At 45.3% G+C, this 18,039-nt stretch overlaps 1 protein-coding gene across 1 annotated transcript; it reads right to left on the reverse strand.

Moving 5' to 3' along the window:
- Positions 1–537: 537 nt before the first annotated feature.
- Positions 538–16,786, reverse strand: LOC144682513 (sperm axonemal maintenance protein CFAP97D1-like). Its single transcript, XM_078544903.1, has 5 exons — positions 16,666–16,786; positions 9,341–9,421; positions 7,459–7,577; positions 4,426–4,618; positions 538–852 (listed from the first exon to the last, which is right to left on the reverse strand). The coding sequence occupies exons 1-5, from the start codon at positions 16,756–16,758 to the stop codon at positions 742–744; spliced, it is 597 nt and encodes a 198-aa protein (XP_078401029.1). The 5' UTR covers positions 16,759–16,786; the 3' UTR covers positions 538–741.
- Positions 16,787–18,039: the final 1,253 nt, after the last annotated feature.

Below are 18,039 nucleotides of genomic sequence, written 5' to 3' on the forward strand. Positions count from 1 at the left end.
CCCCATCAGAGCCCCCAAATCCCCTCCCTCACCCAATCCTCCCCATCCCCATCAGAGCCCCCAAATCCCCTCCCTCACCCAATCCTCCCCATCCCCATCAGAGCCCCCAAATCCCCTCACCCACCCAATCTTCCCCATCCCCCTCAGAGCCTCCAAACCCCCCCCCCAACCACAATTGCTCCATCCCGATCCGAGCCCCCCAAATCCCCTCCCCAACCCAATTCTCCCCATCCCCATCCCCATCCCCATCAGAGCCCCCAAACCCCCTACCCCATCAGAGCCCCCAAATCCCCTCCCCCACCCAATCCCAAATCCCCCATATCTGCCTCCTTAGCCAATCTCCTCTCCCCTAATGCATCCCCATAACCCCCTTTCCTGCCCAAATTCCCTTCCCTCATACCCTCTTCCCACCTTCCCCCCCGCAAAGTCACCCTCCCCCAGCACCCCCCCAATAGGCTGTCACTCGCTGATCCTCCTGATTAGTTGACAGGCGAACTTGACGTGTGCACTTGACATGGGATCTAGCCTGATGGAAGATTGGGAAAAGTACAAATGAGGCGTGTCTGATTGTCCAATCATGTCGCAACTTTCAAAAGCGTTCTCACATGAAGCAACGACAGATGAACAGCTGGATTTTTCAGCTTCATCCATCATTCGAAGAAAAGGCAGACTGTTTAGATGCACTAATATTAAGAATGAGGGTTAGTATTGAGGATATCTCGTGGAGTTGGTCCAGCTTTCTCACTTTGCTCCGTGTTTCCTGTTGTCTTTTACTTCGAGCCCCTTGCCTAATGGTGCTTTGTTTTTATCCTCATTGGCTCCTTCGGCCAATGAGGATTTGCTTGCTTTGGGCTGGAAAAAGAAAATGAACAATGTGGGTTAGCGAAAAAAAGCCCTACAATTAATGAATTTAAATAAAACAAGTTGAATACTTTCAATTGTACCCTCAAATCCTTAAAGAAACACAGGATTTTCCATTGGAAATTAAACACTAATCTCAGAAATGCTCATTTAGAAAAGAAAAGACTTGCAATTCGATAGCACCTTTCATAATGGCTTTATAGCCAATGGCGTACTGTTGGAAGTCCGGTCACTGTTGTGATGATGTAAGAAACACGGCAGCCAATCCGTGCACAGCCAGAAACATCCATGTGATCGTGACTAGTAAATCTATTTTTGCGATGTTGGTTGATGGATATATATTATTAGGACACCAGTAAGAACTCTCCTGCTCATCAAGATAATGCCATGGCATCTTTTACATCCACTTGAGAGAGCAGACAGGAGCCTTGGTTTAACATTGCATCTGAAAGACGACACCTCTGACAGTGCAGCACTCCGTCAGTACTGCGCTGAGAGTGTCAGCCTAGATTTTTGGGCCTGTTATGACCCATGCAGTTGGTAAAGCGGAGTTATTTAAAAATCCCAGAGGGAAACTTTAAACAACTGTCATAACCTATAATTTCAAGTGTTATGTTTGAGATGCGACTCTAAATTCAGGAATCAGACCACCAGTTCTCGAGGTTTTATGTTAAACTAAAGGAAACATTTCATTAATTTACACAGGTTAAAAATATGTGTACACGTGGCTATAAATTACTACTATCATAACTTTTAACAAATTCCCAAACTAACCTCCATTAAGGCAACAGCAACCCATAGACTTAACCAAACCCCAGGCAAAGCATTTTCACCTTACGAATTCAAAATGAGGTTCTTTCACTTGGTTCCTGTGGAGCCAGTTGGAGGCTTACAGCTGCCTTTTGATCTCACATTGCCTCTGCTCTGCACACCCGAAAACTACTGAAGTTATACCTACCAGCCCCAATGAATGTTAATTCTCATTGTATCAACAACCTCTGAACTAAACCTCTCTAACAATAAAAACCCTTTCATTGTACCAACTGCTGGATAGGCATCAGTTTTCACCCCACTTCTTGAATGCTCCATTCAAAAAATGCAAATGCACGCTATCTCCCTTACATATCAAAACTAGTACCCAAGCATCCAGACTAGCTGGCTTTAATCCAATTGAGACACACCCACAGGCTAAATCTCAATTATAAAAGAAAAATATTTTCCAAAATATTATGTACATTAGTAGCTTCATGACAGGGCTCAAGACCTGGAGTGGGACTTGAACCCAGAATCTCCTGACTCAGAAGCAAGAGAAACTGAGACACAGCTGACGCCTTAAATTCAAGGCTGCGTTTGCTGCCAACGCAGGGCATGCACAGTTGTACCGACGTGACGTCATTACAAGCGAGAGAGATCAGAAATCTACGCATTCCCCCAGCCGCCGTGTGATACTCATCCTCTCCATTCAGTTTCTCTTCTTTTTTTTAAAGTAAAATTCAAACTTGCAGCAATGCTAAAGAGAACTGAAACCGACTGTCTCTGTTTTTTTAATATAAAGTCTTGATGAGCGGCAGCATCTTCAGGAGAGGAGGAATAAAGGGGAGGGAGTTGAATAAGGATGTCCTGGTGAAAATGATTCTTCGTCTTATCTTATGATGTATCATAAGAAAACCTGGGTGAAAATCTGCAGGGGAATTAAAGCAATGCTCCAAACAGCAAGACTGCCCCTGGCACCTTGTCTTGCTTGATAACAACGCAGATTGGAGATGGTTTCATCTGAGCAGCAAGTGAGGCACTCCTTACTTAATCTTTCAATCTGCACTCTCACCTAGCAAGACTGCGTACCATGATAATCAGGGCTCTTGTTTTCTCCAAGTGTGTTATTTTACCATGTTTTAAAAAAAGCTTGAAAGGTTGGCTATCTGAGCAGCGTGCAGGCAGGTATCAGCGGCTGTCTTGCGTTGGCAGGAGACACAGCGTCAATTCAAAATGAGTGGGCGGAGAGTTGTGGGGTGTTCTGAGGGGGCTGGGGGCTCTCTGGGACTACTCCAACATCCCTCACCCAGGGATCCCTTCAATTTACTCAAGTCGTTTTTGCCTTTGCTTTTTTATCGTTTAAAAACCCCGTGCAGAGGTTTGTAACGTCTTTAAGGAGGAATGCAGCACAGCGCAGTGTGCTCTGCGGTGCAGTCAAGTGGATAAACCAACGCTGTTAGTAGGAAATAAGATGCTCTCACCGTTCCTGGGGTGACTGTGACGGACAGCTTGGGGAGAGAGTGTGTGCGGGGTCTGGTGAATCTAGCAACTTCAACGAAGTGCTTACGTAGTGACTTTACTGTTGTAAAATATCCCAAGGCGGGTTATCAGCTAAAATTTGACACTGAGCCACATAAGGAGATATTAGGTCAGATAGCCAAAAGCTTGGTCAAAGAGGTAGGGTTTAAGGAGTATTTTAAAGGAGAAGAGAGAGGCAGAGAAGCGAAGGAATTCCAGAGTTTAGGACCCGGGCAACTAAAGGCATGGCTGCCACTGGTGGTGAGATGAAGATTGGGGATGCGTATGAGGCAAGAATTGAAGGAGCGCACAGATCTCGGAGGGTTGTATGGAAGTTTTTGAACAGCCTGGCAGGTACAGGGTTAATAAAAGTAATATACTGCGGAAGCTGGAAACCTGAAAGAGAAACAGGAAAAACTCAGCAGGTCTGGCAGCACCAGTGGAGAGAGAAACAGGGTTAAGGTTTCGTGTCCAATATGGCTTCTTTAGAACTAGAGAGAGGCAGGAAGGTGATGGGGTTTATGGTGTTCAAAAAGGGTGGAGTGGTTAAAGGGGCAGGTGGAGCAAGATAGAAGGTCAGGCGAGATTAAATGACAAAGATGTCATGGAACACAAGTCAAAGGGAGTGGTAATGATAGTATGAAAGACTAAAACCTTGGTCCAGAGGAGGTGTGAATAGCAGAATAAAGGTCAGCAGTGTCTGAAAGCAAAATAACAGAATGTGTTCATAGCAGAAAAGGGATCAACACTGTTTGAAAGTAAATATATGAGAACAAGATACAGACTGGCATTTGGGGGATAAAAATTCAAAATGGAGGAGAGAGTTCATGGTCTGAAGTTGTTGAACTCAATGTTCAGTCCGGAAGGCTGTAAAGTGCCTAATCGGAAGATGAGGTGCTGTTCCTCCAGTTTGCGTTGGGCTTCACTGGAACATTGCAGCAGGCCAAGGACGGACATGTGATTATGAGAGCAGGGTGGAGAATTGGAATAGCAAGTCACAGGAAGGTCTGGGTCATGCATGTAGACTGAGTGAAGATGTTCCGCAAAGCGCTCATCCAGTCTGCGCTTAGTCTCTTTAGCTTTGAACAGCCTGGCAGGTACAGGGTTAAGTTGGCCACTGTGAACAAAGCACAATGTTGTATTTGGGACATTCTGGGGTGTCTTAAAGAAGCAGGTGCTGGAGAAGGATCAAGAGAGGGGAGAGAATTAAATTATTCACTGAAGCAGCAGACATGCATCACACAAGCTGGGCAAGGTGCAGCACTGATGTCTCACTGAGACTGAGGGAATTACCTTTGAGTTCTGTGCATTGTACCAGCCACGGGGGTATCGAGCAATGTGGTCCATGAGTTTCTCAGCTTTATACCAGTCCTCGTGCAACTTGAGATGATCGTACTGGGGCTGGACCAGCTTGAGGTGCTCCCACATGCTCTTATTCTCGCGATTGACTCGCAGTTGTTCTCGCTGTCGCTTTTCTTTGTTCAAACTGATTATTGAAAAGACGGCAGTTTAAGATAAAGCTCACATTCATTCAGCACCTTATCCAGTCTTCAGGACATCTCCAAGCGTTTCCCAGCGATTAATTACTTTGGAAGAGTAGTCACAGTTATCACGTGGGCAAAGGCAGTAACCAATTTACACACAGCAAGCTCCCACAAATAGAAATGAGAGGAATGACCATTTGAGGAAGGATCGACCAGGACACGGGAAAACTCTCCTAATCTTATTCAAAATAGTGTCATGAGATCATGGTACAAGAGAGGGCAGTTAGGGCCTCGGTTTAATGTATCATCCAAAATCCAGCACCTCTGACAGTGTAGTGTTCCCTCCATACGGCACTGGGAGGCTCAGCATAGATGAACCCGAGAATAATATTGCTGAATTGCATTGTGACAGGGTCAGCAGACCATCATCTCGGTTCATATATTTCCTCTCACCATCAGGCCTTCTCAGCCTCCTGTTTAAACCAAGATTTCCAGCAATGTGATATGCACTTGGGTTGCCAACAGTGGTTGGACGCATTTCTGGAGTTTTCATCTCATGAATTCCTGCCTCCAATCATCCAACCACCTCCCCACACCTCGTGGTCCGCCATTGGCCACCCAACATGTCTATCCTCACAATGACCCGCCCTCCACTGCCAATTGGAAGGCCACAGTCTCTGAATTGCCTGATTGGATGGTGAGTGAGTCAAACATCCTTTCTTTCTAATCCTGTCTCCAATAATTTTATATCTAATAAGTGTTAAAAATAATCAATAACAAAATTCAGGAGGATAGCAACAGGATTGTGAAATGGACAGACACATGGCAAACGCAATTTAATGCAGAGAAATGTGAAGTGGGTAACTTTGGTCGGAAGATTGAGAGGCAATATAAACCAAATGGTGGAATTTCAATGTGGGTGCGGAAACAGGACTGTCGACGTGTGTACACAAATATTTGAACATAGCAGGACAAATTTAGAGGTTTTTAAAAAGCCTTGCGGAACATTTGGTTTCATTTATATAGGAATAGAATACTAAAGGAAGTTATGCTAACCCTTTATAAAACACACTGGGGTTCTGGTGAAAGGTCATTCACTCGAAACGTTAACTCTGTTTCTGTCTCCACAGATGCTGCCAGGACCTGCTGAGAATTTCCATCATTTTCAGCCTTGAATTCAGATTTCCAGCATCCGCAGTCTTTGGCTTTTGCCTTAAGCCTCAGATGGATATCGAGCTGAATTATACGAGGTGCCCGACTCCCTGCTCCAACCCCCTCAACTGCCAGCTAAAAAGGTGGGGAAGGCCCACCAAGAGGCATACCAGCTGTCCTGTGGCCATTTAATGGACAATTAGCCTTTAAAAGGCTGCAGGTGGGATCCCCCCCACCCCCCCACTCCCCCACTTGCACAGCTGGAACAGGAACTCCCACCTCAGAGACGTGCCGGCTAATCTGAGGCGGGCAACTTTCTATGCACTTCGGGACAGAGGCGTGTGACCCTGGAACGGATTTGGCGAAGTGTATGGCGGGCCCTGGCAAGGAGGGTGAGTGCATGGTGGGCAGGGGGCGGTTGGACAGTCAAACGGTGGGGGGGGTAGGGAAACTGGAGGTGCAGTAAAACCTTGAGGGTTGCTCTGATGGTGCAGGAGGCCTGTTGAGGAGGGCCCGCCCACTACCAGGCCGCACTGGGAAACCTGCCAGGCTGACTGTCTGACCTGTGCCTCTCCAGTCACCAGTTAAAGTCCAACAGTGGCAGGATGAGGCCCTTAAGTGTAACGATGCTGGGGGCAGTGGCAGGGGCAGGGGCAGGGGTGGGTAGGCAGTGGGCAGGGGTGGGGGCAGGGGTGGGTAGGCAGGGGCAGGGGGCAGGGGCAGGGGCAGTGGGCAGGGGCAGTGGGCAGGGGCAGGGGTGGGGAGGCAGTGGACAGGCCATCAAACCTGCAGCTGGGGGAGCATGACACCCAACCCATTGCGTCTAATTCTGGGTGTCAAACTTTATGAAGGATGTCAAGGCCTTGGAGAGGGTACCGAGGAGATTCACTTGAATGGTTCCAGGCCTGAGGGACTTCAGTTAATGAGGAGAGACTGGAGAAGCTGGGATTGTTCTCCTTGGAGCACAGAAGGTTAAAAGTTTTAATCGAGGCTTTCAAAATCATGAATGGTTTTGATAGATTAACTAAGGAGAAACTGTTTCCACTGACAAGACGGTTGGTAATTAACCAGAGGACCCGGGTTTAAGATGATGGCTGCATTTGATGCCAACACAAAGCAGCCATTTAAATGGCGCATGGCTCGCGCATTGTGTTGGCGCAGAGCCACCTCAGAGGCCATGGCACCACACACACCGTAAGGTGACCAGCAAAACAACCAGAGGCGACATGAGGATATAGAACTTACACCGCGAGTTGTTGTGATCTGGAATGTGCTACTGAAAGGGCGGTGGGAGCAGATTCAATCGGAACTTTCAGAAGAGGATTGGAGAGAATATTTGAAGGGGTTTTTTTTTTTTGCAGGGCTGTGTGTGGGGAAAGAGCAGGGGCAGTGGGATTAACTAGACAGAAATTTCAAAAAGTCAGCGCCAGCATGATGGGCCAAATGGCCTCCTTCTGTGCTGTATGGGTCAATGAAAATGAAACATTTTTTTCATTCCCTCATTATTTTCCTGGTGGCACCAGGACAATCCTGGAGAGTTGGTAACCCTAGACATTTAATAAAAGAAACAAAGAATTCAAACTTCAGGAAGCCTGCCTGCCACCACAGAGCTGAAAAGCCATTGGCACACATCTAAAATAACTGTCAGAGTCTGCAACTAAAAAGGAAGAAGATAAGTAAGGGCTGTTACCTTTTCAGTTTATACTCATTCTTGTTGTCAATTCGGCCTGTGGTCCTCATAATGGTAGACATCTTTTGGAGCAACAGCTGATTATCTCTTTCAATAGTGGACAGTCTCTCTTCCTCAAGCTGGGATGTTATATATAAAATACAATTCGCACCTTTTAACTCCATTCTTAATGGAAAGCACAAATCCGTATTTTACATTTAAGGACCTGAAACTGACTTTCCGGCCATGGCTGATTGTTATGGAAACTTATTTTTGCCAGTCTCCCAAAAAAAGACTTGATATCACATTTACACAGGCCTCTCATGACCTCAGTGTCCCAAACCACTTTACAGCCAATGAGCACACAGTAAACTCCCGTAAACAGCAATTCTGATGAAGGGTCACCGACCAGAAACGTTAACCCCGTTTCTCTCTCCACAGATGCTGCCTGACCTGCTGACTATTTCCAGCGGTTTTGGTTTTTAACCCACAAACAGCAATTTGTTAATGACCAGATAATCTGTTTTTAGTGACGTTGGTTGAGGGATAAATATTGGCCCTGACATTAGGGAGATATCTCCTGCTCCTCTTCAAGTAGTGCCATGGGGTCTTTTACATCTACCTGAGAGGGCAGATAAGTGCCTTGGCTTAATGTCCTGTCTGAAAGTCCTCTCTGGCAGTGCAGCACTCCCTCAGTACTGCACTGGGAGTATCAGCCTAGGTTACGGGCTCAAATCTCTGGAGTGAAATTTGAACAGTGACTCAAGGTGACTCTGTATCTTCAGAAGAGGAGGGGAGGGAACTGAGGGAGGTGGGGGGGGAAATTAAATTTTAAAATGCTGAAGCAATTTCACTTTCCAGACTTTACATCCAGTGACCCTGCATCCTGAGAGTGAATTAAAGCAAAACATCGCCTCATCATTTGTGCTACATGTTATCATTTTCCATCCCACATTTTGGCACAAATTCCAGTTATTTTCCACCAACGTTTCACCCCTGATGTGCAGTTCCGGTGGTAAACAACTCTGCCCGGTGCTATTGGAGCCTGGGGAACGTGTTAACTGGGTGTCTTGCTAATAGCAGCACTGCAAATAATACTTCCTGCACTGTTTCTCAGAGTTACTCAATACCATTAAGATTTTTCCACATCTTAACACAAGCTGGCTGTGTAAAATCAGTTGAACCAGCACTTCTGACGGCCCACTGAGAGGCCTATCGTGCATTAGCACGGGTAGCAGCTGTATTTAGAAGTAGAAGTCTTTGAGCTGAATTTTCTAGAATCGATCTAATTTATAATTAATACTGGCATGAGTATAAACACAAAACCTACAGCAAGACACAGGCCCATGCAGCCCAATTGGCTGATGCCGGTGTTTATGCTGCACATGAGCCTCCACCTACCGTACTTCATCTCACCCTATAAACATATCCTTCTATTCCTTTCTCCTGTGTTCATCCAGCTTCCCCTCACCTCCATTCACCTCAACCACTCCCTGTGGTAGTTAGTTCCACATTCTCGCCACTGTCTGGGTAAAGAAGTTTCTCTTCAATTCCAGATTGGATTTATTAGTGACAGTCTTATACATCTGGCCCTTAGTTTTTGAGCTCCCCCCACAAGAGGAAACATCTTTTCTAAGCATCTCTTGGGCTACAGTTTTAGCATTGACTTGCAGTCCAAAGCAGGTTTATGCATCCTAAAGGCTCCTTCTACACTTTGTAAACTTCCCCTGGTTTCATTTATTTATTTTTAATAACAATTACTCCACAGGATCTCAGTCACATGGGCGCTGGGAAGTGCGCAGTCCTGCGGAGCGAATAGCCTCACACCAGTAACAATTAAAAGAATGTGAAGGGAACGAGTGAAATAAGAAACGGCAGAAAATTAGAACACAACAGACATTACCTTCAGCTTCTTAAATTTCAGGTTAAGATGAGAGAAGGTTTCGGGAGAATTGTTGTCAATTGTCGATTTAGCAGCTTTGACCTGCAAGAGAAGGTCAAATGAAATGGGATAGTCCAATAATTAAAGAGCACAGCCACCGATTTTGTTCTCTCAACCCATGCTGAATGGAGCTGACAGTTTGATAACATCAACTCCCAATTAGATCGGAAAATGGATAAGTTAGTCAGGCACAGAATGATCCCAATAGAAGGGTCAGACAAACTTCAGATTAAATTCTCTTGGTTTACGTCATTTCACCATTCATTCTTCTCGCTGTTTGACTAATAAAATGATGAGTGTACATTGGCAAAGAGCAGAATTTTTTGTACATATATCAAGTATATCATTAAAAAAAAATCAATATTTACTGGGAGTACCATTCATTCCCTTGAGCCTGCTCTGCTATTCAATTAGACCAAGGCTGATTAGATCTTAACTCCATCTACCCACCTTGGTTCCATAAACCCTAACACTCTTGGCTAACAAAAGATTTATCAATCTCAGTTTTGAAATTTTTCATTAACCCTCAGTTAACTCAATGTTTTTTTTTGAGAGAAGGCTCACCTGAAGCATAAACACTGGCAAAGGCTTGTTTCTGTGCTGTACACTCTATACCATTGATTTGACCATTACTGAAGAGATGTGATTTATTGACTAACAATCCCACTTGATCTGTACATGTGAATTATTATTTTTCCATCTCACTGGATAGATATGTGTGTGTGTGTGTGTGTGTGTGCCGTTAAATGAGCCAAGATCTGTCAACAGTGTTGATGAGAAATTTTACACCTTTACAGCCGCAGAATTCCTGGGCTAGAGAGGGCAGAAAGCCTAGTTTCCCATCCCCTCCCCCAGGGTGGGAGGGGTCAGCTTATGGGAGGGAAATCACTTGCTCCCCACCCTCCTCCCACCAACGTATCAAGGTGGGGCAGTTCAGGGTAGGGTTGTCAACTCTGGTTGGATACGTCCCTGGTTGTTGCAACACAACCTGTCTCCCACCTTGAATGGACCGCCTCCACGATCTCCCTATTGGTCACCCAGGTCCACCATCTTCCCACGGGCAATCAGAAATCAAACAGACTCTTCTGATTGGATGATTCCTGACTGTTACTCAATGATTTTTCTTCCTATCTCGAATGTTCTTATAGCTAGTAAAGAAGAATGTTCAAAGAATTCTTTAATAAACTGCCCTTTTTTAACACCACTATCTATGAATTTTCTCCTGGGTTTTTGCTCCCAGCAGTGAGATGAATTAATTCCTGGACACTCCACACCAGGTTGGCAACACCAGGTCCAGGGATTTCACAGGCTTCCATCAGAAATTCTATTCTTTATGTCCTTGACAAGCCTCTGAGCTTTGTGAAGGCCCAGAAAATTTGGTAAACTAATCAATCACAGAACAGATCAATTATCCTGTCCAGTTGCACAGGCCAAAATAAAGAGTTAATTTTTCAACTTCAGCCCAGTTGGATCAATTGTCAATCTTCCATGAGTCTCCAGTATTCTCCCGGACACAGGTGGGAGTAAACCTGGGAGCCTTAAGGACCGTCGTGTCGGGGGAATAATGGCGGGAGTGTGGGGAAGGGGGTGGCATGAGGCGGGAGGACATGTGTTGAACCCTCTAGGTATACATCCAACCAAGGTTGGCAAGCCAGAGCTAGGGGCCTTAGGTGGATCATGCTGTGCTGGGTTTATGTACCTTTGCAAGCACTGCCCCAGCCAAAAAAATGACCCCTGCCCCTGGGGTTTGAAGCAGGGTCTCCTGCCCAAGGCTAGGGCATGTAGGGGTCCTGATCTGCTGCACTAGTGGAATGGACCCCCAGGATTCAATGAGACACCCGGCAATCTGTGATCTATGGAAATATAGCCCTATTTAGAATCAGATGGCACAGAAGGAGGTTATTCAGCCCATCATCCCTGTGCTGGTCCTTTGACAGCCAGTTAATCCCACTCCCCTGGCTCTTTCCCCAGGGCCCTGAATTTCTTTCCCTCCTGCCACTGAAAACAGTTTCCCCTTATTTACTCTATCTAAACCCTTCATATCTTTGAACGCCGCTTTCAAATCTCCACTTAAACTTCTTAATTTGCATCTATATTTCTTATTGCTGGTTTGTTTTGGAGCTGGAGCTTTGGAGAGGGTTGGTTTTAACGCTGTTGCCTTTTTGGTGGATCAATCCCAAACAGAACACTGGGGTCAGTTGGTATCAGCAATTTGAGATATCTGAGAATTCTTGGGAGCAAAAGTTAATGAACCTATGGAAGGCCTTGTAGCTCCATTGTACTCCTCCAAATGACCCATTATATTGTATAAGCTTGGACAGAATGATTTGTAATCAATAGCATGAATAAACTGTTATCGCAGAGTGTTCCCCTTGATTTAAAGACCTTTTTGCAGCTTATAGCAGTAATTATATGACCCAAACACTCACCTGCTTAATAATTTCTGTTATAATGAGTTCCTTTGACAGTCTTTGTCAGAAGACCCAAGCACACTTGCTATTCTAGCAACATCAATCCTAATGCTGTTAAGAATATGAGAACATAAGTAATAGGAGCAGGAGTAGGCCGCTCGAGACTTCAAGCCTGCACCACCATTCAATAAGGTCCTGGCAGATCTTTCATCTCAGTTGCACCTCCCTGCTCTATCCTCATATCCCTTGATTCCCTATGTATCCAAAAATCTATTGAGAACACACTCCAACCTGGCATTGTACATTGTCTGCACACTTCTCCACACATTGACTTCCCTCAGAGCTTTTAGTGATCATCACTTGTCCTAACGACTCCCACGCCAGCACCAAATTTCATTCACCCATCACCCCTTGTCCTGAATGATATATATTGACAGGACATCCAGCAATGCCTTTATTTTAAAATTCCCTCCATGCCCTCACCCCTCCCTAACTCCGTAATCGCCTCCAGTCTCACAACCCTCCAGAGTCTCTGTGTTCTTCCAATTTTGGCCTCTTGCCTGTCATGATTTTACCATGATAAAAAGGCACCAATGTCTCATATGGGATTAGGTAAACATGTTGTGGGTTCATTTATTTAGGCTAGGTGCCTGGGAACATTTATACAGAGGTAGAAAGCTTGAAGACACCAGTAGCAGAGCTGTGTGTGTCTGCTCTGCTTAAAAGCAAAAGTGAAACTAAAACCGGATCACATGACACACTTCCTTTCTAGTGATGTCATGCTCCTATCCCTTAAAGGCATATTACAACATTGCCCATCTCCGCTTTCCATCACTTCACCATTGGCAGCTGTGCCTTCAGTTGCCTGGGCCCTAAGCTCTAGAATTCCCTCTCTGAACCTCTCTGCCTGACTCTACTTTTTATAAGATGCTCCTCAAAACCTAATTCTTTGACAAAGATTTTGGTCACCTGTTCTAATCACTCCCTCCGGGCTTCAGTGTCAAATATTGTTTGATAATTACTCCTGTGAAGCTCATTGGGACGGTGATGACATTTAAGGCTCTATATAAGTGCAAGTTGTTGTTGTGATGATTCCATCTTTTCTACCCCAAGACACCAAACAGCCTGAATACTGGATTTTCCTCCTCTTTCTGGCACTCTGATGCCCGATGCAGGGAAGGATATGGGAGGCCATTCCAGTCTCTAATCTGATTAGAATCATAGAATGGTTACAGCACAGGAGACCATTCAGCCCATCAAGCCCATGCTGGCTAACCGCAAGATCAGCTCACTCCCACTCCCCCCATCCTTTTTCCATAGTCCTGGAAATGCTTTCCCTTCAGACACTTAACCAATTCCCTTTAGAAAGCTAACCAGGCTCCGGCACACAGATTAAATCATTTCCATAAGAGGGTCATGCTATTACTTCCCTCTCTATCTCTATACCTGGCTGTTAGTCTCTTGAGCAAAGCCTGTTGCAAATTGCTGTCAGCCGCTTTATCATTCCATTAAAACTCACTAGCCCCGAGGACATGTCAGACAAATGTTTGAAACTGGTGAATTCTCCGCAGCTAGCCTCAAATTCAAACACTGACAAACACACATCCGCCCCTTCGAGCAGGGAGAAGGCAGTGGGTGAATCTCACAGCCACATTGTGCGGGTGCACTTTTTGTGTGATTCATTGCATTGAAGTTCCAAAATGTTTACATGAGCTGTGAACCAGGCCCTTAACCAGATTCGACAATCACTCAGATTTCCACCAACACATGGACCTCGTTTAATGTCCAAACATCTGTGGCACCCTGTAACATTATTCATCTCACTCAATCCATCACGCAAATAATTTGTGTTTCCACGGAAACCACCTAGTTACTCCATACATGCTGCCACTTACAAGTGCAACCTGGCCAATGAAGTTCAAAAGCACAAGCTTTAGCCTTGAAAATCAGCAGGAATTAATGCAGCTTCATTGAAATCACGGCACAACATGAGTCATAGGATCTTACAGCACAGCAGGAGGCCATTCAGCCCATCGTGCCTATGCCAGCACTTTGAAAGGGCCACCTAATACTCACACACAGCTCCTGCTCTTTCTCCATAACTCTGCAAACTTTCCCCCTCAAGTTTATAACCACTTCCCTTTTCATAGTTACTATTGAATCTGTTTCCACCACCCTATCAGGTAGTGGGTTCCAGATCACAACTTGTTGCATAGTAAAACAAATTCCTCATCTCCCCCCCTGGTTCCTTTGCCAATCACCTTCAATCTGTTTCCTCTGGTTACTGACTCTCCTGCCGCTGGAAACAGCTTCTCCTTATTTACTCTATCAAACCCCGCCATGATTTTGAACACCTCTATTAAATCTCCTCTTAACCTTCTCTGCTCTAAGGAGAATAATCCCAGCTTCTCCAGTCTCTTCACATGAACTAAAATCCCTCATCCCTGGCCCCAGTCTAGTAAATCTCCTCCGCACCCTCTCCGAGGCCTTGGCATCCTTCCTGAAGTGCGATGCCCGGGATTGGAAACAACACTCCAGCTGGGGCCTAACCGGTGATTTGAGAAAGTGAGCCCCTGTGCAAGTCCTCACACTCCAACTGGAGCTGCCTATTCTAAACCAATTTCCCAGTGCCATTTTTAGATTCTGTTTCCTTTTCAAATACTTATCCATTTCCCTTTTAATATGCCACAGCCTGGCTCCACAGTAATTCTCTTGTCACTGAGTCAGAACACCATGTGACTTGTACACTGTTCCACTTCACATTGGATTTGCAAACACATGGGCTGTGAAAAAGCAGATAACCTATCGATAGCAGGCAGCCTGTTTAGGCCCAGCGAGGTTTAACTTCTGCAACTCTCTATTCACTGTTCCCCGCGCCCCACCCACAACATTCACACACACACACACACCCAACCCCCCCCCCCACACCTCGGCCCCGCACTTCCCCACCCCATGCAAGTCACAGGAGAAGCAAACAAAAAAAGAAAAGGGAAGACTAGAAAAAAGGGTTCCCATTCCTACAACACCTTTCGTAACCTCAGGACATCCCAAAGTGCTTTACAGCAAATGAAGTACATTTTGAAGTGTAGTCACAGTTGTAATGCAGGAAGTGCAGCATCCACTTTGTGCACAGCAAGATCCCAAAAACAGCAATGGGATAAATGACCAGTTCATTTATTTTAGTGCTATTGGTTGAGGGATAAAATATTGGCCAGGACACCATGGAGAACTCCCCTGCTGTTGGCCATGGAACCTTTAGCACTCTGAGAGAGCATCCCAGGCTTGGTTTAACATCTCATTCAAAAAGATGGCATCTCTGACAGTGCAGCACTCCCTTGGTACTGCACTGGAGAGCCAGCTTGGATTATGAGTGCTACCCTCTGAGCTATGGCTGACAAATTAGGCCAATTTATGAGGTGGTGGGGGGGGGGGGGGGGGGGGGGGGGGACCTCTGGGGGAAGTTCTCCCCAATCCCAGAAGCTCCAGGAGATCATGGTTACTTGGCTGACACAAGCTCCAAAAACTCTGAAAATCTGCACTGCTGTATAATGCATTTATGTTCTGCTCTAATATGGGCGATCTCACCAGTCTATCTAGGGCCAATATTTGCAACAAAATGATAAAATAAATGGACCTGCCTTAACAGACATTGTGGTTACTGACCCTATAAATGATAAACAATGCATTCTTAATCAAACTGTGATGAATTGCATATTGTTTGCACCAGTTACAGAAGCAATACATCAAAGGGCAACAGGTCCATGTAAAGTTATTTGAACTATTTATGAAATGTGTTCGCATAATGAAACATTTCAGTGTAACACCATTTATGAAGTAATATGATTGACAGGTTGGCCTCAATTACTATTTCAGTTTAAAACCAGCTCATTCAATTAAAAGAGAAAAGACTTGGATTTATACAGTCACAGCGGAGAGAGAAACAATTCACCTTTTGAATCAAATATGACTGTTCTTCAGGTTCTGACAAGGAATCATATTTGACTTGAGACATTAACTCTGTTTCTCTCTCCACCATGATGCCAGGCCTGCTGAGTTTTACCAGCACTTTCTGTTTTTATTTCAGATTTCCAGCATCTGCAGCATTTTGCTTTTATATTATGCTCGCATTTATGTAGCTCCTTTCACCAGCTTAGGATGTCCCAAAACATTTTACAGCCAATGGAGTCGTTTTGTTGCATTCTCGCTGATATAATGTAAGAAACAATCTTTTTCAAATGACCTGCGGTGCAGCCTGGGGTGAGTTAGGGAAACTCTTTCAAGTTATCAACAGTCACAGATTGCAACTCTTTCGAGTACAATCACAGTTCTTGGTTTCCACGAGTGGGACATGAACCCACAACCCTCTGATTCAAAGGCGAGGGTGCTATGAACTGAGCCACAGTGAACTGCTTTTATCTCAATGTAAGGTGGTGACCGAGTTGGCGGGGAGAGACTTCGGAAAGTCGCTCCATTGTGCCACCTGTGGCCAGAGCTTGCAACTTGTTACAGGAAACTGTTTACATACAGGATTTACATGCCAATTTTGACATCTAGTGTTGACATTACCATAAAAGCTAGAAAAAGTGACAAGGGGAAATCGAGCACGAAATTTTAACAAGTATATAATTGCCTGTAGGTAAAAAATAATATCCCAGTTCAGTTTAAATGTTCAAGCTGAAAAGGATCGGACAGACAAGGAGGAAATTCCTTTAAACAGAAGCAATCCTACCTTCGCTAATTGTTTGGTTAAATTGATGTTTCTTTACATTTATGTCCCAACCAAATAGCTGCTGCCTAGCACCTGTACTTCACATGACAGCAGAGCCAAAGCTGATTTATTACCAGCATTTATCTCCCTGCTCCCTCTTCCCCTACCTTCCGCCGGTGATCATGGTAACAAGCCCGGTCCCATTTCTCCTGTAAGTATTTGCTGCCAGTGGGGAGAATGGGCTGATAGGCGCGGTGCATCGCGGAGAGTAGCTGCCAGGGGCTCGACCCTCCCCGGAGTGCAGCGATACCGGCCCGGTACAGGATGCTGGATGTAGCTTCAAAGGGGCACCCAAAGCTCCCGTGTGCCTGGCGTGTTTGCGCCGGATCATGTGTCAGTTGCTATGACAAGCGAGCGAATAGCTCGAACCCAGGCCTTTTGTTCAATGTGTTTGACCAGAGGCTAATAAAGCCTGGTGAAATCACTGCCCCATTGTCCCAACTGGACCTTCCCTGTCGATCGCCCTTCCACTGTGTGATGTACACAAGAGTTCCCCTCACCCCCACCCCACACAACACGACCCTTCTCTTTGAGAAAGAAAGGCGAAGGACTGCAGATGTGAGGTAAAATCAGAAAATTATTGCAAACACTCAGCAGGCCAGGCAGCACTAGTGGATAAAGCAAGTTATGGGTAATATTGTAGGTTGATTGACTAAAGGTCATCCAAATCACAGTATCACAGAACCTTTACATTGCAGAAGGAGGCCATTCTGCCCATCGAGTCTGCACTGGCCCTCTGAAAGAGCATTCGATCTAGTCCCACTCCCCTGCCTTATCCCTGTAACCTTGCACATTCTCTCTTTTCAGGTAGCAATCCGATTCCCTTTTGAATAAAAACAGAATTACCTGGAAAAACTCAGCAGGTCTGGCAGCATCGGTGGAGAAGAAATCAGTTAACGTGTCGAGTCTTCATGACCCTTCGGTAGCTTTTAGCTTTTTGTTTTTATCCCTTTTGAACACCTCGATCGAACCTGCCTCCACCACCCTCTCAGGAAATTTGTTCCAGACTCCAACCGCTCTCTGGGTGAAAAAACTTTCCCTCACATCACATTTACTCCTTTTGCCACTATTTATCCTGTCCATACCCCTCAGAATCTTGAATACCTCTATCAAGCCTTCTCTCAGTCTTCTTTTCTCCAAGGAAAACAGTCCCAACCGCTCCAATCTATCCTCATAGCTACAGCTCTTCATCCCAGGAATCATTCTTGTGAATCTCCTCTGTACTCTCTCCAATGCCTTAACATCCTTCCTCAAGTATGGTGCCCAGAACTGGATGCAGTATTCCAGATGAGGCCTAACTAGTGTCTTATACAAGTTCAACATGACTTTCTTACTCTTATACTCAGTGCCCCTATTAATAAAGCCTAAGATACTATATGCTTTAGTAACTGCTCTCTCAACATGCCCTGCCATCTTCAATGACCTATGTATGTATACACTGAGGTCCCTCTGCTCCTGCACCTCCTTAAGAGGCCCTCCCT

Source organism: Cetorhinus maximus, chromosome 7, assembly GCF_964194155.1.
Source record: "Cetorhinus maximus chromosome 7, sCetMax3.hap1.1, whole genome shotgun sequence".
Lineage (NCBI taxonomy): Eukaryota > Metazoa > Chordata > Chondrichthyes > Lamniformes > Cetorhinidae > Cetorhinus > Cetorhinus maximus.